The sequence below is a fragment of the Cyrtonyx montezumae genome, unplaced genomic scaffold (assembly GCF_038088225.1).
Source record: "Cyrtonyx montezumae isolate F1298 unplaced genomic scaffold, pur_monq_1.0 scaffold_26, whole genome shotgun sequence".
NCBI lineage: Eukaryota > Metazoa > Chordata > Aves > Galliformes > Odontophoridae > Cyrtonyx > Cyrtonyx montezumae.
The window spans coordinates 3025265-3046127 of NW_027072003.1; the positions used below are offsets into that span (position 1 = coordinate 3025265).

At 53.1% G+C, this 20863-nt stretch overlaps 1 protein-coding gene across 1 annotated transcript; it reads left to right on the forward strand.

The window, feature by feature from the left end:
* The first annotated feature begins 509 nt into the window (after positions 1–509).
* On the forward strand, positions 510–20663 carry LAMB3 (laminin subunit beta 3). Its single transcript, XM_065740379.1, has 23 exons — positions 510–536; positions 1126–1196; positions 1831–1985; positions 9221–9335; positions 9455–9528; positions 9748–9939; positions 10327–10390; positions 10668–10843; positions 11068–11188; positions 11477–11665; positions 11748–11903; positions 12091–12287; positions 13196–13310; positions 13557–13926; positions 14083–14243; positions 15129–15337; positions 16363–16566; positions 17156–17300; positions 18160–18367; positions 19315–19456; positions 19539–19715; positions 19988–20141; positions 20332–20663. The coding sequence occupies exons 2-23, from the start codon at positions 1145–1147 to the stop codon at positions 20466–20468; spliced, it is 3513 nt and encodes a 1170-aa protein (XP_065596451.1). The 5' UTR covers positions 510–536; positions 1126–1144; the 3' UTR covers positions 20469–20663.
* Positions 20664–20863: the final 200 nt, after the last annotated feature.

The window sequence follows — 20863 nt, forward strand, 5'->3', positions numbered from 1 at the left end:
TGGAGACGGAGAGGTGCGTGCTGCAGCCTGCACAGCCTGCTGTGGGAGCACACATAACTCACACCACATCTCACTGGGCTTTAAATCCCCACGTCGGGGTGCTGAGAAGGGAGCACCAAACCTGTGTGCGAGGGTGGGCACCTCGCTGGGCGTGCACCGGGGAGAAGGGGGCTGAAGTATTTGGGTGCAGCACCCACCTGAGCCCCGGGCACAGCTGGGGCACATCCTGGAGCTGTGGGGATGTGCCTTAAGGTGCTCGATGCTGTTTCCTGCAGACCTGCTTGTTCATGCCATCGTCACTCCGCAAAGTGACGCTGTGGCTGTGTCTGGAGCAGCTGTGCTCCCCGGAGCTGGGTGGGGATGTCTGCGGTGCCCTGAATCACACCTTTATCGCTGCTACACCCACGGGCACCTCTCTGCCAGGTGAGGCAGCCGCCTGTTAAAAGCCAAACAGGACAGCAGCAGCACTGGGAGACGGTTGTGACTGCAGGGGATCAGCTGTCCAGAACAGCGGGGAGAGCCTTTGCCACCAGCAGGTACGTGGTGGGGACCTGGGACGCCTCAAGGATTGGGCACGGGGCTCTGGTCACACAGCAGGAGGAACTTCCTGGAGTGGAAGGTTCCCATCTCAGCCTCGTGATTAGTGATGCCTCCAGTGCAGGCTCGAGGCCATTGGGAGCTTCCAGCTGAGCTGCATCGGGCAGCATGCAGCAGGGCCAGGCTGGAGGGCAGCAGCGTGGCCTCCACGTGTGTGCCTGGGGCTTTTTGGAGTCCTCAGAGCTGGGCAGGCAGAAATCAGAGCTCTGCAGATGGCGAGAGGCTGAGTGTGCCCCTGGGGTTCACCTCAGCAACAACAGAAAGATCCAAAGATAGGTCCTGGGAAGGGGACTGCCTTGTGCTCAGCCTGGGGGGACCCTGGGTGTGCCTCACCTGTTTGGTGAAGGGCTGCGATTCCTTGCACTCGTCTGTTCTAATGTACACTCTGAGGGGTTCCTTCTCCATCATTCCTGATTTTCACTTTTTTGCCTGATTAAAATTAGATGGATAAGGAACGTAAAGTGCTCAGGATGAGATTTAATGGTATTTTTCTGCTCATTTTTGCTTATGCTGCAAATTCCCCTCTAGGTGTGTCCTCGTCCTTGGCATGATGGAGTCACGCTGCCAGCTTTGGCTGTGGGCATTATTTGTCCTCCTGGGTAAGGCTCAACGTTACATGTTTCTGGCAAAATAGGAGGGAAAGCTGACTAATTGTTTGCTGCCTATTGGAAATGACCTTGCTCTTTCAATTGGGTTTGTATATGAGTAGTGCAGTGACTTCTATTGCCTAGAGCCTCTGTGCGTACCATGGTTTAAGAAAGGTGAGTTTATGGATAGCTAAACTTCTTGCAAAGGAAATTGGACAATGATGTTTATTAATGAGAAGGGAACTATAGGAGGGTTTTCCCTTTGAGTGTAAGAAATACTGCTAGGGTAAGCAGTGTATTAGCAACAACATGGCTGGGAGATTGGCTCTGGGAAAAGGATGCTCTACACTGAGCATCCTCCTGCAGGCTCTGCAGGTACACAGGGGGAAACCAGACTGTGCTGCTAAGAACTGAGCAGGGAACTGAGCATCCCTGAAGCTGAGACACTGGGGATTCTGGAGATGTGTCCTATCAAGAAAAGTTTCAGGAGCAATAGCTACAAAAAGCTGTTTTAAGCGCTACGTACCACTAAAAGCAAAGGCAGTTCAGGGCTGAACTCCTGTCCTTTCTGGTGTGCCCAGGTGTAGCTCTGTCCCAGGCCAACCTGCTGGCTGAGCTGATGACCGTGTGCTCCTCTCTGTTGCAGCCTGCTCGCAGCCACGGGGTGCACAGCCAGCCTGCTCCCACGGGGCCTGCTACCCCCCCGTGGGGGACCTCCTGGTGGGCCGGGGACAGCACCTGACAGCCTCCTCCACCTGTGGCCTCACCAAGCCTGAGACATACTGCACGCCGCATGGAGAGGTAAGAGCTGCTCCCTCTGCTCCCAAGCCCTGTGTGGGGATGCTGATGCCTTTACCCATCCTTTCTACCCTTTACAGTGATGTCTTTGATCCCCTACAAGTGTTTGCCTCTCTCCCTGCATGCTTCATGGGGGTCCTCCTCTGTACCCCCATTGGGGCAGAGGAGCGGAGCAGGGAACAAGCTGTGCAGTGGGCAGAATGGAAGCTTTTGCAACCAAAACTCCAAAGCCATCCAACCCCCAGCCTCCTTAGCTGTAAGCTAAATTCATTCTTCAATTGTCAGAGATGGGAACATTCCAGGGCTTCTGCTGGAAGAGCTGCAGAGCCAAGTGGCTGTTTCCAATTAAATCGTGTGGGGGTAGGAAGCAGTGCTCAGAGGATAACAGCTGCAGCTGCGAGTTCCCAGGCTCCAAAGCTGTAACCAAAATCCAAAGTCGGAGCTAATGACTATTTCCTCAGCATTTTCAGCTCTGTGCTCAGGCAGGGGTGATGCCTGTGACGTGAGTGCTTCCTTACACCTCTCTGTGTTGGTCTGGAAACGCGGCTGTGCTCGGGAGGGAGTGGGCTCAGTGCAGGGCAGGCAAGGAATGCTTTGGGATTGTGCTTGGATGAGGTGCTCAGGAGGAAAGGACACAGCAATCCTCCATGAGACTGTGCTTTCTGCAGTGAAATCCAACTGGAGTGAGTCAGCTTTCTCCTGTGGAGTACCCTGAGCACAAATACCTGTTCGGAGTGGAATTAGTGGGTGAGGTGGCACTGTGGGAGGCAGAGAGGTGAGGTGGTGGTGGCTGTCTGGTCTTCAGGTCTCCAAAACATCCAGGTTTTGTATTCCTTAGAGCTTGCCAGTGGAGTCAGCAACTTATTCTGATAAGTACTGAGGTCGGAAGGAATTTGGAGTGGTTAACATTGGTATGTTAAGTTGGATTCACCACTTCTAGCTTTGAGAATAGGATCTTTGTGTATTCAGTGGCTTTCCTTTGCTGGAATCAGAGACCTTCATTTCTGTTCTGCAGCTGTGGTGGCAGCTACAAGCTGTGAATACTCCAACTTCAATCTTTGGGGCTGAGCATTTCCTAATTAAAGCCAAAACGAATCTCCCAAACTCTCTTTTTTTCCTGTTCTCATCCCATAAAACAGCCACATTGATTTATCGACTCTTCTGACTCTTAGTCCCACACCTCGCTCTTGCATTGGTGCCAAATAGGTACAAATTTGGAGTGGGTTTTGCAGTCTCAGCAGAGGGCACGGGATGAGGGGTTGCTCTGGGTGCTGATGCCCGGTGCCAGCTGGAGGCTGGGAGCTGTCTGCCCACTGCCCCAGGGGCTCTTTTGCAATCCTGCTGGGCTGCTTGATTGCAGCCCCTGCTCCATTGTCTGCTCCAGGCCCTGGCTCTGGATCCCTCTAACCTTTATACTCTGCACCACTGATTGCTCCATCTCTTGGAGGCTCGGGATTGCCATTTATAGCACAAGGGATTGTGGCAGTGATTAGAAAAGTGAGGAGGGAGGAAACCAAGGAGACCAATGGGCTGGCTTGGAAATCACTCAGAGCTCAGGAAATGGCTGTTCGAGGTGGCAGGGAAAGCAAAAGCAAGAGGAAAACTAATAATAAATGAAAAATAGGTGTCCCTGAAGTCCATGCCCTAAGGGCACTGATGCATGTGGAAAGACTAAGACAGCTGTGATTCAAGGCTGGTTAGCTCATCTCTCTGTCTGGATGCTAAACATAGTGCTTTGGTAGCAGTGTGGGTAACCAGGGGGAGGCTCCTGGTTTGATTTTCACACAGATTTGCAGCTCCTGGCCCGGCCACCTGCCTCTGAGGACAGTGCAAAGGCACTCACTCTGCAGCACTGCACCCTGACTCTTGTGTCAGGCTAATGCTGCTCAGGAGATGCCTGTGTCCTCAGGGCCTGGCAGTGCTTTCAGCTGAAGGACACATTCAGAACTAGAAAAGAACTACAGTTGGTAGAGCGCAGTGCAAATCACTGTGATGTCTTTTGTCAAAGAATAGGGAAGAGAGGGAAAAGATGGTTTTCCTTCCTCTGGTACTGCTGCTCTGTGGTGAGGTAGTTCGTGGGCACGTGGAAATTCCTTGGGTCCTCACACCCTGGGAAACAAGGGGATGTTAAATGTTGTTCAGGTCAAGGACCTGATGTTTCTGCCTGCTCACGTTTGCTGTTCGTGGGCATGTGGTGGACATGAGCAATGTGAGGTGGGAATCACCCGCATCCCTCCTCGTGCTGTGGTGGCATCCCTCCCTATGGGACCTGAGCACTGAGTTGGTTTTGCCTGCTTCCAAAAAACACACAACCTGACACCTGTGAATGTGAGCACGCTGAAGAGTAATGCTTCTGTCTGCTTTACTGCTACCATCTGATGGCTACGTCTGCTTCCACCTGCACGGGTTGGCTTGGTGCTGGTCTGAGCCACGCTGCCTACTCCTTTGGGATCCTTGGGTGTGTTGGAATAGGGAAGCTCCCACTGAAACACTCGTGTGTCCCACAGCTCGTTTGCTTTCCAGACCCTGATTGTGAATCAAACTTAAGTCCTTTACACAGAAAAAATGTATCCTCAGAAGCAGGGGATAATTGTAGTCAGATGGGGCTGAGGAGGTCCTCCTGCTCAAAGCAGGGCTTCTGGTGCTCAGTGCTGCTTCACAATGCTGAGGGTTTGCACTGGATAATTCCCATTCCTGCCCTGCTAAAGGGAACTCAGCAGCCGTGGGCTGCTGCTCTGTGCTGTCACATCCTGCTCTGGCATCCAGACACGCCTTGTTCCTGGCGCAGGGATGTGTCTCTACCTGCAGCAGTGCACAGAGGAAAAAGGCACTTTCCCACTTTTCTCCTCCTCCATTCCCAGTATCTTTTTTTCTCCACACGAGTGCAAATTCCCACGTAGGCTCTCAGACATCACATCACCCCTCGCAGACAGAGTCAGAGGCAGCTAGGCCTCAGCAATGTGTGGGGTGGGGAGCAGCTCGTGCAACACGGATCTGCAGACTGTCATCGTGGCAGGCTTTAAGTGAAGCTTTTCTGGATGGAAATGGCGTGAGGACAGACTGGGTGAGGAAAACAGGCACCCACATGCTTGCTTTCAAGCAGGAGGAATGAACTTCACTTCCTTAGCCCTCATGCCTAAGATGATTGCCCTGCTGCTGTCCCAGCCCTGCAATCACCTCTGAATTTGAGGCCAACAGCAACACCAGCCCAAGGGGCAGAGCACTCTGTGCTTTCAGCATGGCCCTGGGGGTGATGGCTAAGACACACACCTGTCCTTCAGAATTGCAATATCCTTCAGAAGTGCAGTCCTGTTTTACAAACACAGTTTGCTCGTGGGAGGTTCAGCTGCAGTGACACATCTATTGGTGCTTCTACGCTGTGAGAAGCAGATGGAGCACGTCCCTGCTCGGCTGGCCTGCTGTGCAGTGCTGGTGTTAGCAGGGAATTCGTGGGGCTGGAAAAGGGAATTGCATAAGAGCTCTGACAGGTGTCTTTGTTCCCAGTATAACTTACTCTCGTTGCCAACGCTATTTTTGAATAATGCTCCATCTCTCTGTATAAATTCTTCCTGCCCTCCATTCCCCAAATAGACTTGGGACGGCGATTACTATCGCAATAGGATATTAATTGCACAAGACACACGAGGCTGCCACATGGGAGGCAACGTGCTGGGAGCTGACAGTGCTCTGACCCACAGAGCTGTATGGGCACCAGACCACCAAGGTCCCTCAGCTCCTAAAGGTCTCCATTTCATGTCTGGAGAGCATCAGCTTCTCAAATGTGCTGATGAGTAGCTTCAGTTTATTTTGAGTGATGCACCTCTGCCAGGAGGTTTTATTTTAAGAGCTCTTTACTCATATTAAAATGGCAACTACAGCTACTTAACATACTTTGGTTGGAGGCCATCGGCCTTCAGATTGTTTGAGGTTTGCTTCCCCTACGTGTGGGGAGGGGGAAGCGAAGGAGCCAGTGCCAGGCACCCTGTGCACAAGGTCAGAGCAGAGAGCAGCTCGAGCAGGGCATGGGGCTGGGGCTGAGCTCACACCCACATCCCCAAACTCTGCAAAGTGTCCCAGGTGTGTCTTTGGCCTTTGCAGGTGTCGATCACCCACAGGCACACGTGTGTTTCCACTCGTGCAGCCCATCCACACATACACTTCCCATCCTGGTTTGCAGGGTTGCTCTGCTTTTGCACGTAGTATTTGGTCGTCTGTATAACAGCTGTTTGTTCTGCATAGATTATTTTTTTCTCCACCACTTACTCATAAAGCAGGAGTTTGTCAATGCTCAGCTTTTACTCTCAGAATGTCCTCCTCATGAGTTATCTTTCCAAAGGTTGGAGCACATTTCCTTTGTTCCCAAGATCTCCATGACCTGAATTTTGGGTTGCTCCAAGAGCAGCACTGAAGTCAGTGAGCACTTTCTAAGTGGACCCTTCTGCTGCCAGAGCTCACTGTGGTTATTGGTGCTCCTGGTTTGCCATAGAGCTGGGAGCCTTTACTGCTGGGCAAGAGGAGTAGGGAAGGAGAGAGGGACCCGGGGCTCAGGGATCAAGTTTAGAAACAGTGACCTATTGACTTCCATTCTGTCACGTACTCCCACAGCTCTGCTCTATTCCTGGCTCTGATGAATCTGTTGAGCCTGTTTCTGTGCTGGTAAATACAAGGGGGAGAACTGGGGAAAAGTGTGCTCCTGGGAAACCTTCCTTCGAACCAGAGCTGGGTTGTCACAGAATCACAGAACTGTAGGGGTTGGAAGGGACCTCCAGAGATCATGGAGTCCAACCCCCTGCCAAAGCAGCTCCCAGCCCAGGGTGCACAGCTCAGCATCCAGGTGGGTCCTGGACATCTCCAGGGAAGGAGAAGATCCACCACCTCTGTGTGCAGCTCCAGTGCTCCATCACTGCACTGGGAAGAAGTTCCCACACACATTGGTGCAGAACTTCCTATGCTTCAATTTGTGGCCATTTCCCCTCGTCCTATCACCACACACTGCTGAGAAGAGTCCGGCCTCGTCCCTTTGCCTCCCGCTCCTCAGATATTGATAGATGTAGATCACATCCCCTCTGAGCCTTCTTTTCTCAAGGCTGTACAGCCCCAGCTCTCTCAGCCTCTCCTCATGCAGGAGGTGCTCCACGCCCTTTATCATCTCTGTGCCCTCTGCTGCACTCTTTCCAGCAGATCCCTGTCCGTTTTGTACCAGGGAGCCCAGAACTGGACACAGTACTCCAGGTGAGGCCTCACCAGGGTGGAGCAGAGGGGGAGGATCCCCTCCCTTGACCTGCTGGCCACGCTCTTTTTAATGCACCCCAGGATCCCATCAGCCTTCTTGGCCACCAGGGCACACTGCTCACGGCCAACCTGTCATCCACCAGGACACTCAGGTCTCTCTCCTCAGAGCCCATCTCCAGCAGCTCATCCCCCAGCCTGTACTGGTGCATGCAGTTATTCCTCCCTAGGTGCAAGACTCTACACTTGCTCCTATTAAACCTCATCTGGTTCCCTCCTGCCCAGCTCTCCAGCCTTGTCATTTTTGGTAATTCCCTCTGTCCTAAGGAACTTTGAGACAGATATGCACAGTCAGTAATAGTGAATTCTCATGTTGTGCAATGGAGTGAATTTCACAATTTGCTCAGAGTACACGGAATAAGTTTTGCTTTCCAGTGTCAATTTTGGCCTTAATAAGGGTGGAGGATGGGAGTGGGGGAAAAAACCAAACCTTCCACACTCAGATCTGTGGTTGCCCTGTGGGATAAAGTGGGGAAACCATCAATTGGCAAAGATTGCTGCACAGCCCCCAGTCGTGGTAGGGTGTGAGCTTCCCCTGCGCCCAGCACTGCACTCGTAGCTGTGGGATGTGCTCGTGTCTGTGTGAATGGTCTCAGTAAGCATGCATGAGTAATTCCTAATGAATAATGTAGCTGACATTAACCTTTCCCCTTGGAGAAATGAGTCCTCCCCCTGCTCTAATCACACTCAGAACTGCTGGGAAGTTTAATCACTGTGAGCAGTTGTTTGCTGGGTTATTTCTGTGCATAATTGCCATACCTTTCCTGATGTTTTGCTGCTGGCAGTCATTGTCTGCAGTGAGTTCCTCTGCCTGGGTCAGGGAATGGTGCTTCTGGGTCAGGGAATGGTGCTGCTATTGCCATTGGCAGAGCCGGGAGGAGGTGCTGGAGCCAGGGAACTTGCACCATCATGCAGTTGCAGATCTGTGTTTGCTTACTCTGCAATATTGTTATGAATATTGTAGTTAGCCAACTCCTGTTTGGGCATATTTATGGACAGGGAAGATAAAGAGTGGAAAATATCGTGGAAACAGATCGGTTTAAGCTGAGGATCTCTTCTTCATGCCCAGCGCAGTGCTGAGAGGCTTCCAGGCCAAAAAGTGCTCTCTGCTCAGAGCCAGCCTGTGCTCTGTGTGAGGGGAAGCAAGAAGGTCTGGAGACTGACAGCTTTGGCTTCAGGCCTACGTGGTTCACACTGGTTTTGCTTTTGGGACACTGATGCCCTGTGCCTCATGCAGCTCTCCACCTTGGGGCACAGCTGGGACCCTTTCCAGCAGGCAGGATCTGTGTTTGGGTTTCATCCATGGGAGCTGTTTGCAGCCTTCCCTTTCAACCACCTCAGCTCCACCTGCAGGACTTAGTGGTGCCCTCACTCAGCTGCTCCGTGCTGTCTCCCCCCTCGGCCATACCTTCCCTCTCCCTGCCTCTTGCTCAATCCCTCTCTGTCCCTTTCCATGCGTTTCTGAGCCCACCCATGTGCTGCACGTACCCGGCAGCCGTTCAGAAGCACGGGCACAGTGCGTTGCTTGGTTGGTCAAAACCAGGGTGTTTGTTTGCTCCCCAGGGATCCTGATTTCCCCAGTCCCTGCATTGCCCATGCCACGTCTCTGTTTGCTGCTTGAATGAGTTGCTTAAGTGAAGGGCTGAACTCTGAGCCACTCGACTTCCCACCCACTGACTTTTCACCCCCTGAGCTGTTTGCTGCCACTGCTCTCGGAGGGGAGAGTGCAGAGGTGGCTGAGCCCCATGCGGGGTTTGGGACGTGAGAGGAGGGCCAAGCTCAGCCATAAGCGAGGAGCAAACCGATGCTGAAAAGCTGCAAAGATCCCATGCACCCCTCAGTGATGTCCCCACAGTGTTGGGTCCTCGCCCAGTGCTGGTGGGGTCTGCATCGGGGCCATGCCCTGTAGCGTCTCCCACCCACCTCCCACCCCTCCTCTCTCCTTGCAGTGGAACATGAGATGCTGTAAGTGTGACTCCCGGCTGCCACATGCCCACAATGGGCACCGTGTGGCCAACGTGCTGTCCTCCGCTGGGCGCGCGCGCTGGTGGCAATCCCAGAGCGGTGAGTGCTGGGTTCAGTAAATCAGTGGAAAGAGGGGAACAGATGGCTCAGCTCTTGCAGCCAAAGGGTTTGTTTTCCTGAAGTCCTGCATCTCTGAGGCCATCTCTCTGTGTCCACAGGCATGGAGAGTGTCTATTTGCAGCTGGATATGGATGAGAAGTTCCAGCTCAGCAGCATCGTGCTGGACTTCAGGGTCAGTATGCAGCAGTGCAGCTCAAAGGGAGTCGTGGGTGGTGGTGGATGGGCATTGATGGCTCCTGGTGGTTCAGAAGTTGATGGAGACCTGTAGTACACAAGGTCTTGAAGGGAAGGGGAGGAGGATGAGGAGGAGGATGAAGATCTCCCAAGCCATGGGTGGGAACATGTTCAACTGCACCGCCTTGCAGATGTGCCTCTCTTCCTGATGCTGCAGTCACCGCTGCCCGCTGCGATGCTGATTGAGCGCTCCACGGACTTTGGCAAGACATGGGAGGTGTACCAGTACATGGCCTCTGACTGCACTGCTGCCTTCCCCCATATCCCCCGTGGTGCCCCTGAGAGCTGGGGGGATGCTCGGTGCCAGACACTGCAGATCCAGCACGGGTACCCCATGCATGGGGGCAAGGTGAGGTCTGGGGCACTCTGGTGGGTTATGGAAGGGTCTCCAGCATGTTCCTGTGCCCCGTAGTGTGACCCTGGGTCCGGGGTGAGTGGCTTGTGTGATGTCCCAGAAACACGTTGTGGCCCAGAAAACTTTTACAGATACTGTACCCAGTGATGCTGTGCACATTCAGCGCTGCCAGGGGACTCTGGAGGATTCCTGTTACTCCCAAGGGACAGCCCTCACCCCTCTGCGGGTTAGGTTGTCTTCCTGCAAAACCCCCTGCATCTCTGGAGCCTTTTTTCTACCTTAAGTGATGGCTGGGGTCTGGAGCACACCCTCACCATTCAGAGCTTGAAAAGCCATCACCCTGTTTTTCCTGCTTTTTAATTATTTTTTATTCCTTCTAAGGCGAAATTCAGTGTCCAAGACCTGGCATCTACAATTACTACCTCCTACAGCCAGACTGTCAGTAGTAAGTGAACGCCTTCTGTTGTGTCTGAGAAAGGGAGGGAAAGATGCAGCTTGTGGTTTTTCAAGGGATGCAGGGCTGGAGCAGCAGTTCAAGCTACTACATTCCTGATGGCTGCCCCAGTGCCTCCAGTGTGCCAAGTAGCAGTCTTTAGACTTTGCTGATGGTTCAGCTGCTGCTCAGCATGCTGGTGCTGCTGTCTCTGAGCCCTCTGTGTGCAGAGTGAGGCACCTCTGGCACCTTGATGCTGCTGTCCTCTCACAGTGTCTGTCCCCAACAGAGCTGGGGCAGTTCACCAACCTGAGGATCAACTTCACCCAGCTCCCACACATCGTGCACCACAGCTACCGCTCGCCCAGCAGCTTCTATGCGCTGACGGAAATGAAAGTGCTGGGAAGCTGCTTCTGCAATGGCCACGCAGACCGCTGCATCCCCACGAGGGACTTGCATGCCACGGTGAGCCTTGTGATGCAGAGAGCAGCCTGGGGACGATGCTGCATGTAACTGGGGGCTGCGATGCCCATTTTGCCTGCAGCAGTGGTGGCCACAAGACTGAAGACTCATACCCCACGTCCTGTATGGGGAGGGAGGCGGAGGGGCTTTGTGAGGAGTTTGGGAGCTTGGTGGCTGCAGGAGCTGAGCTCTGAGTTCTCATGAGGTAACTCTGCTCTCTGCTGCAGGTGCACGGGCACTGCGAGTGCCAGCACAACACTGCTGGACCCCACTGCGGCCACTGTGCCTCCTTCTACAACGACCGCCCCTGGGCCCCCGCGGAGGACAACGACCCCCATGAGTGCCAACGTACGGTGATGGCCTTCCCCTCTTCCTCCTCCTCCTAAGCATGAGCTGTCTCTGCAGAACATCTTCTCAGAGCATTCTGCTTCACTGAGGCTGCAGCCGGGCAATGTCACGGGTGCACTCGCACTCCTCTGCTTTGCCCAGTATGCCTGAGCTCCGTACTGGGACGGTTACTGGGCGCTGAGATGCCATGCAGGAGACTAGTGCACCCTCTAGTGACAGCGTGTCCTCGGCTGCTGGAGGGCCTTGCACGCTTGCAGCACCAGATGGGCTGTTGGGGTCTTTTTTTAGGGTGTAACTGCAACGGCCACTCAGCCTCATGCCACTTCGACCCGGAGGTTTTTCACGCCAGTGGTGGGTCGAGCGGGGGTGTCTGTGACGACTGCCAGCACAACACAGCAGGCAACAACTGCGAGCGCTGCAAAACCAACTATTTCCGCAACCAGCAGCATGACCTCAGCCACCCTGAAGCCTGCCAGCGTGAGTCCCCGGTCACCCCCCCTTGATACCCCTCGGTTGCTCTCAGGGCAGCTCAGCAGTGCTGCTTCTCACACCTTTCCAGCCTGCGAGTGTGACCCGGACGGCACGGTGCCAGGCTCCGTCTGCGACCCACTCTCAGGGCACTGTGTCTGCAAGGAGAACGTGCAGGGCGAGCGCTGCCACCTCTGCAAGCCGGGCTTTGCCCAGCTGGCCCACACCAACCCCCTGGGCTGCCGCAGTGAGTATGCTGCAAGACAGCCCCTGCTCCTCCCCTTCACCCTCAGCATCCTCTGCCAGGGGGTCACGCTTGCCAGCCAGGAAGAGGGAGAGGCAGCATGTCTCAGGCAGCAACCTCCCAGCTTTGTGAGAAGCCAGGTAGCTGCTCAGCAGCCAGTTTTAATCCAAAGATCCTCCCTCTGTTTCAGGATGCGCCTGCAACGTGCTGGGAACGCGGCAGGGTGTGCCCTGCGATGACGAGACAGGGAGCTGCTCCTGCCTGCCCAACGTGGTGGGCACCGACTGTGACCAGTGTGCAGCTGGGCACTGGGACATGGCGAGTGGCCGGGGCTGCCAGCCCTGCAACTGCAACCCCAGTGGCTCCCACAGCACCCACTGCAACCAGGTACTGCTCTGAGCATCCTCAGGTGCTCACCAGCTGTCTCTGTGCCAGGGTGTTCCCTTTGGAAAACGTTCCAGTGATATTTGTTATCTTTTTTAGTGTTTCCCCCCCCCTGCTTCAGCACAGCTGGGGGTGGCATGGCCAGCAGGAGCTGTCCTGCTGGGCAGCACTGCAGCCTGTCCCAACTCGGGGAGCTTCTGCAAACAGGCACGCACTTCCTAGTGCAATCTGCTCTTGTTTTCCTCTTCCCATTTCTTAGAAGCACTGTGACAGGCTACTCAGGAAAATGAAAGGAGGTGGTAATTACGGAGACAAGATTAAGCTGCTCTAAAAGGCTTGATATTTATTTAGCAAGGAAATCCTAATAAGAGATCTTCACGCAGGCAAGGCAAGTTAATTATCCTCATTTGTCAACGCAAAGCATGTGTGTCACTTCAGCCTTAAAAGACAACTGGGAAAATTATAGCTAAATGTAAGAACACCATAACAAAAGCAAAGAGCCAAAGATAGGCTCCAAACAGCACAGGGAGGAGACCTGAGCTCACAAACTGGGTGCTTGTGGGCGATTCCTTTGTCTTGGAAACAAAACCTAAAGCTTTACAGTGCTCATGAGCTGAGGCTGTTTGCAGACCAGGCCCCCATGGCTCTGCTGTTGGCATCACTGCAGCCACATCCGAGGACATGGGCTGTGTACAGCAGACTGCAAGCAGGCCTGACAAAAGGACTTCTTGTCTCTCCTCCACTGCACTAGGGAGCTGTGCTCCCTGCTCTGCCCCTGCATCTGTTAAGAAGCACTGTGGGATAGAATTTCCTGCTTTTATTTCAGGTGCTGCTTTTTGTCACCAGGGAGGGCTTTCCCAGGAGCATACTCAGCACTGAGTGTCCTCCCTGATGACTTTCTCCTTCCTCAGTTCACAGGACAGTGCCAGTGCAGAGAAGGCTTCACGGGGCGGACGTGCTCTGCTGCGCAGCAGGAGCAGATCTGCCCGGACAGGCACTTTGGAGATGTCAGGATAGGTTGCACAGGTAAGGAGCATCGGGTTTGCTTATGGCATGGGGTTTCTTAGCACTGTGAAATCACTATTCTGCACAAACAACACCTGGCCCATGTCCTGACATCAGCATTCCCCACTCTGTTTTACCCTGGCACTGTGGGGCTACCAGGGTGGGTTCCGCTGCACACTGCATTGCCATTGAGCTAGCAGGATCTGAGTTGTTATTTTCCCCTTTCAATGAGCTTCACACCTTTCCTCTCCCCTTTCCATCCCCCAGAGTGCAACTGTGACTTCCAGGGCACCGAGGACGTGGGGTGTGACAAGTCCACAGGCCTCTGCCTCTGCCGTCCGGGCATCACCGGCCCTCGCTGTGACCAGTGCCAACGGGACCACTGCAGCACCTACCCCAGCTGTGAGCCGTGCCACCCCTGCTTCCACACCTATGATGGGGACATCCAGCGGCTGTGGCTGCGCCTGCAGCAGGCCAGCCTGAGCAACTCCAGCACAGGGCTGCCTGGGGTGTCCCACCTGGGCCCCCGGCTCTCACGGGCGCAGGGCAGCGTGCGGCAGGCACAGGGCATCCTCGGTCACTCATCCTCCACCGAGCAGGGCCTGGCCCAGGTGGGCAGCGCGCTCACTGCCATCAGGTGAGGGATGCACTGCTTTGTTTCTGTGACTTGGGAATATTACATTGTGTTGCAGTCCCACTTGGCACACCTGCAGCATCCCAGCCTCAGACGGTCCTGCTCTCTGCCTACGTGTGGTTTTCTCTCTGCTCAAATTCACATTTTCTGCTTTTTCAGGGAGCAAATGCAAGGCATTAATCCCAACTTTCAGTTTCTGGATGTGACTGCCTCTCTATCAAACGACCTTGAAGCTCTCAACAGCAGCCTGCTTACCATCAGTGCCCAGTATCAGAGCAAGAAGACCCAGTTTGAAACCAGCCGCAGCACAGATCTGTCAGGTACAGCACTAAAATCTCTTCATTTGCAGCTGACAGTTTACCTCCACGGGACCATGTGCTGCTGGCTTCCCAGCAGCCAGGTGCAGGAGATGGAGAAGTTTTCAATCTGTCAGCTTAGAAACAATGATCATCCCCCCTCCTGAGTGAGTGAGAGATGCTTTCTGTCCTGCCTCATCTCTGACCGATCTGGGGCTGTTTGCTGTGGTTGTTGGGGCTGGGCAGCTCATTGTGCAGATAGGAGGAGCCTCATGTCCCTCCCTGCCAGTGCAGCAGTGTGTGCCAAAGCACCCCAGCACCACGGCTCAGCAGGGGGCAGGGCTGAGCCTGGATAGGAGGTGTCACAGAGCTGGGGGTGGCTGCAGGAATGACAGCTGCGTGCAGATGGAGGGGATGGAGAGGTGGGGAGGAAAGCCAGCAGCTAGCTGTCAGGCGCTCAGAAGAGCTAATTACGCCCTGTGATGCTGCTGGTGGTAGGTTGCCATTAAATCCCTGCAGCAGCTAATGCTCTCCAAGTGCCATGTTTTGCTGCCTCCCCCATGCCGTGATGCAGAGCATGGGGCTCTGCTCTGGTGGGATAAAGGGCTCTTAGAGAGCTGCAGCACAGCCCTGCATCAGCACAGGCATGGCTTTTGCTTCAGTTTTGTTTCAGTCTTAGAGTCCTTCAGCAAAGCTCTGCAGCTCAGTATACAGGAATGGCTGAAAGGCATTTGGAAATGAAAGGAGCCTTTTATCTGTGCCTTCATGACTAATCACTCTAGCTGTGTCCCCCTCCTCTCCATGCACACATCCACTCACAGGGTATAGTCAATGCCTTCCTTTCGATAGCTCTGCTGCATTTATGACTCACTGAGGCATTTGTGTCATTCATTGCCTTTATTCCTGCAGGAGCCTTTGGGACCATACGATCTGCTCACCAAACATCCACCAACGCCAGCAGCCTTGCTGCTGCTGCTGCCACACTGCTGGCCACATCCAGGGAGAGCCGCAAGGATGCAGCAGGGCTGGAGGCAGCAGCTGCCACGCACAGCAGCAAGCTGCTGGCCCTCAGGGCCCAGATGGCCTCGGCTCCCAATCTGACCCCTACCGTGGATAAGGTGAAAATAGAAAGGGGTTCTTGGGACCTTGTATGGCTTGGAAGGCAGAGGTCTCATGCTAGGCTCACACATCTTTGCTCAAATTACCCAGTGTGGCACAGTGAAGTGAAGCATGGGGGTGATGGGTTGATGGTTAGACTAGATGATCTTAGTGGTCTTTTGTAATCTCAGTGATTCTAGGAAGACTTTGTTCAGAAAGATTTGCCCTGAATGGCAAAGTGCTGTTTGTGGACACTGAAGCAGAGCCATCTGAGCATCCCTTGCTGCAGATAGCAGACACCCAAGTGCTCCCTCCACCCCCTCCCAGCCATGCACGCCTTTCCTCCAAGGACTCTCTCACGTGTCAGTTCTCCTGTCTCACAGAACCACTTAATTTCTGGATGAGGTTTCTTTTCTTTCTCCTTCACTGCTTTGTTATTGCCATGGAGATCCATTTCAGTGCCTCCTAATGCACGGTTGCTGTGGAGACCACCAGCCTCCCCTCTGCTTTGCAGGGCATCGTTGTGTTCCTAAGCGTTCAGCAGGGTTGGTACTTGCACTGGCTGTGCACCTGCCCGTGCCCCTGTGGCAGTGCACTCCCTATTGGGTGGCAACACGAGAAGGTGCCAAGCAATCAAACACACTGCTCAGACCTCCTCATCCCACTGACTAAAAGCAAATCCTTCTGAGGGAAGAGTTGCTGTTCTGTGGGTCAGTGAGGTGGTCTGCTGGCAGCCAAGCAGACGTGCTCCAGCCACCACCATCACTTGGGCTGCCTCTGAGCATGCCCCCAAGAGGAGCTCCTTCTGCACAGTGCACCATGTTCCTCAGCCCCTTGGCAAGAGCCTGTCAGAATGGCGGCCCTTGGCTAAATGGCGGCCCTTGACAAAATGGCGGCCCTTGACAAAATGGCGGCCCTTGACAAAATGGCGGCCCTTGACAAAATGGCGGCCCCTGTCAAGCTGGTGGTCCCTGTGATACTCCATCTTGACTCCTCGTCACAGCCAAGCGTGGGTTCATCACCCTGCTTCTCCTTCCCTTTCCAGGTCTGTGGTGGTTTCCGAGCGGAGACGTGCACCCCAACGCAGTGTGAGGGCCCGCTGTGCCCGCAGGATGGAGGCACGGCCTGCGGGGATGACCTCAGCTGCCATGGTGCCAGGCCACTAGCTGGAGGGGCCCTGCGTGCAGCTGGGAGGGCTGCGGGGGAGCTGGGCAGCCTGAAAGCACGGCTGCAGGAGACGGCACAGCTGGTGAGTGCCATAGGGTCCGAGAGGTGGGCATGGAGGGATGGCCTGCCATAAAGCCCCCAGCGTGGGGCTTGTCTGAAGTTCAGTTGTCTTCAAACTCCTTGGCACAGAGGGCAAACAGTTCCTCTGGTTGTATTTCCAGCGGTGCCAGCAGCTGTGGGAATGTTGCTAGCAAGCCAGAGCTTGGCCTCCTCGTGGTGTTGGGATTGGTGTGGCAGAAGGGATAGGGATGTGGAAACCTCAGAATCTACAACCTAACATTTGATGCAGCCCGGAGTACCCATGTTCATGCTGCTGCATCCCTTTTCTACAGCCTCTGAGGACTTGTGCAGATTAAGTGAGGTTTCAAAGTCATTCAAAATCCATTTTAAATGGGTTTCCAATTGCTAAATGGTACTGCCCCTTTTGGGAGCTTTCTTTGCAAATCCAGCCCTCAGTCTTTAACATTTATGCTCCTTGAAAAAGATGGCATGTTAGAAATGGAAATAGTGTAATTTCAAAGTGACCTGCTCAATCCACTCAGGATTTAGGGAGGGCTGTTGGGATTCCAGGTCAAGTAGGAATGACTCCATCAGGATTTTGGTTTTTGCAGATTAAAACGACGGAGGCATCTGCTAATCAGATTCAAAGCAATGCTTTACGGCTCGTGGAACAGATGAGCATAACAAGAACCCAGATCGAAGGAGATGTCCGGCATGCCCAGCAGTTCATCCAGCAAGTTCGGAACTTCTTGTCAGGTAGCAATGTGCAAGCTTAACGGTGTGGTGTGTGTGTGCAGGTTGGCTTTGGCATGGAAAACCTGATTTTTACTGTGATACTGTGTGTGAGAATATTGTACAAGGGACTCGCTGAGCAGCACACCCCACCTAGGCTCTCAGCTACCTGGTTTATCCAGACTTCTCTGGGAGTCTCTCGCTGTCCTCAGGGCCTGAGGGCAAGCCATGCCCATGACAGATGCTCCTCAGAGGTTTACAGTGGAGAAAAGTTTACCAGTTTCACTATGGACAGGAAATGAATGGACATCTCTCTGGAACAGACTGCTAATCATGAGAGAACTGCTCATTGTCCTATAAACCAGTGGGATGACTTATTGTTCACAGACAGATTGTAATAACATAATAAGCCTCATGAGCATTAGCTGAATAAGAAAATCAGGTCACTCGGTGCTGCCTGGTGTTAATGATGAGGGAAGATGTTTCTGAGCTAATCACTGGGCTAATGTCCCATGGGCTCTGCCTGATTCTGATTCCTCAGATTTATTAACATTTATTTTTGCAATAAAAAGGGCTTGTGTTGAAACACAACCTTATCTACTCAGTGGTGCAAGCCCTGCCTGTACTCTGCAGGAACACAGGGCACAGTTGTGCTTCAGCTTTTCTGTGCCTTCCATTTGGTGCTCCATTTCCATCAGGATGGGGCAGATCACATTCAGATTGAGCCTGCCTTTAAAGACAGGGACCTGAGCTGGTGGACTGAACCAGAGTGGATGCTGGCAGCTGTCTGAAAGGAAAAGACAGTGTGTGAGAGCATGCACAGCTGGACATCTGTCTTTCGCCTCTCTTCTGTGTCTGATACTATTCCTCTGTTTGCATGTAGACAAAGACACGGACCCTGCTACAGTACAGGAAATCAGTGAGTTTGTTCTCTCTCTACGTCTCCCTACGGATGCTGCTGCAGTCCTGAGAAAAATGAATGAGATTCAGAATTTGGCTACCAAGCTGCAGTGCCCAGAGAACATACTTGCCCAGACGGCTGAGGACATCGCAAAGGCCAAGCAGCTGCAGCAGGAGGCAGAACAAGCCAGGTCAGCCTGGCTGAAGGCTTTTGGCAGCTGAAGTGAATGTGCTGATGCTCAGCTGGGTTGAAATCTAACTGTGCTTCTACATACAGTGGCTAAAAGGATGAGTTTGCAGTCTCTACAGAGGCTTCTCTGCTGCTCTGATTCAAATAAGAATCTGACTGCCAAGAATAGAGCAAGAAAGTCCTTACCAAAAGTAACAGAGAATTTTCTCTATTTCTTTGAGACCACATAAGGGGAGGTGATGGGGTTGCTCTGGTATTGATATTGGTGACCCACATTCTAATCACACGAGAGAGCATGAGGGGATTAAATGGGCTATTTGTTTTCCGGGTGAAAGTTGGGAGGATTATCCCATGGCCCCTTCAAAAGCAATTACAGGGTGCCCTTGCAAATTTGGAGCATCTGCTTTGTCATGTGTTGACTTTCAGCAATACCCCAGCGAGAAGGTGAGTGGGATAAGTATGTAAACTCCTTTATAGTGTCTGACACCTGCTTAGCCTGCAGGAATTGATGAGACAAAGCAGTCTGGCTTCTGTTATGATGTGGAATACAGATGGAAAACCATGAAACCATGACACTATGGGAAGCTCTGTCCCCCAGTCTGAATAGTCCCAGTGAAAAGCTGAAAGTAGTCAGTGAAATCAGTTCCCTTTAATTTCCCTTTAATTCTTTTTCTTGCACCACTTGCAAAGCAGATGTTTCTAGATCTCTCCTTTTCTCAGTTCATTTTTTCTGTTTGAGGATGCGAAATGGAAGTAACACTTCTCTTGAATGGAAACCAGCTCTGTGGCTGGACTGCACTGTGTCTAGTTGTGTGTGGGGTGATTTCACCCTTCTCAATTACAGTGCTATCTTGCTTCTCCAGCTTGCTTATTTTGCCCCTGTAATCCTGACGTCCAGTCCATGCAATTCTCCACACTCAGACCTAGCTGTTTTTCATGTTTCCCAAGGAACCGGGCAAATGCTGTGGAAGGCAACGTGGAAGAGGTTGTTGGGAATCTGAGACAGGCCAACACAGTGCTGCTGGAGGCCCAGGGTGCTATCAGGGGCTCAGGTTCTGCTCTTCGCTTCATTCAGGAGCGCGTGGAGGAAGTAAGTGTTGTTCAGTGACTTCCCAAATAACAGCACTGCTCCCTGCTTGATGCTGCTTTGCTGCTATGAATTCTTCTTGCAGATCGAGGCCGTGCTTGGTCCAGCTGAGAAGAACGTGGGCTCAGTAGCAGCCCAGCTGGCTGTGCTGGCAGAGGGGCTCCCCAGGCTGCAGCAGACAGCAGGGCAGAACCGGCTGCGGGCTGGTGATGCACAGCAGACAGCAGCAGCAGCAAGCGAGGAGGCCAACGGGGCTCAGCAGGTACTGTGACCGTGCACCATGCTCCCTCTGGCTTTCTCAAACTTAATGCCTTTTGCTAAAGAACTGGTTCTTGTCTCTGCCCCAGCTGAGGTACAGCAGCCCATGCAGATGCCAGCCAGCATCTTTGTGAGTGCGTGGCAAACCTACATGAACGTAATTCCAGAGCTCTAGTGCAATATCTCTTCAGTATTTAAAATGAATTCAACATTGGAAAATCTCCACCAGTTTATTTGCTCGATCCTACATGTGCTGTTTGATTTACTTTTCCCCAGGCTTTCCAACAAGTGAAAGACATGTATGCAGAGCTGAAGAGCAGGCTGGGGCAGGGCCCTGCACTGGGAGCACAGGGCAGCCGTGTGCAGAGCATAGACCTGGAGGCAAAGGCTCTCTTTGAGGAAACGTGGGACATGATGCTCAGGATGGAAAGTAAGACCCTGAGCTCGGGGTGATGGGCAGGTGCACTGCGGATTCTGGGTGCCAGAAGGGTTGGGGTTATTTTTGGAGGGAAGAGTGGGATGCAGGAGGGAGGAGGGCCTCAGACCAGGAAGGCAAACTGCACACAATGCTTTCCTCCAGTCATGATCTCACAAAACCTTTCCCTGCCCTCTCTCCTCAGCTTTGGAGACAGAAATTCAGGAAAGCAACAGAGCCCTGGTGGCCAAGTCTGCCAGGCTGTCCGGCCTCCAGGAGCAGGTGGGCAGGATCCGGGATGCCATCCATAAGCGAGTCACCTACTACGAGAGCTGCTCCTGAGCGAGGCTGTGCCTTCCTGCTGCAGACACCAACTGCTGTGTTGATTCCCATTTTCTGACAGGATTTCTCACTTTCCTAACATCTGTATATTTAGCAAATGGAATTTCTGTCCTTTTGGAAAGGAGCTGCACCGAGCCAGAGGAACAATCCCGTGGGCAGGTTCATGCTGGCTGGACCATGTGAAGCTGCCAGGGCACAGAGAGGGACAGACACACTGAACTTCAGCTGCAAATAAGCATATCCCCCACACTGGTTATTTCCAGAGAGGTAAAGAAAAAAAAAGAAAGAAAAAAGAAAAAGGTCATGTTTTAGCCAATTTAAGCTCTTGCAGTTGGATTTACTGTTCAAATTCATCCCCTCGTATGGGGCAGTGCAGTTTAAAACTTGCTGTGGCT

Bases quoted from the DNA above. Each gene is read 5' to 3' on its own strand.
- LAMB3 (XM_065740379.1), top strand. From the start codon at position 1,145: ATGATGGAGTCACGCTGCCAGCTTTGGCTGTGGGCATTATTTGTCCTC. The intron at 10,391-10,667 runs GTAAGTGAACGC...TGTCCCCAACAG, and splicing joins CTACAGCCAGACTGTCAGTA to AGCTGGGGCAGTTCACCAAC. The intron at 16,567-17,155 runs GTGAGTGCCATA...TGGTTTTTGCAG, and splicing joins TGCAGGAGACGGCACAGCTG to ATTAAAACGACGGAGGCATC.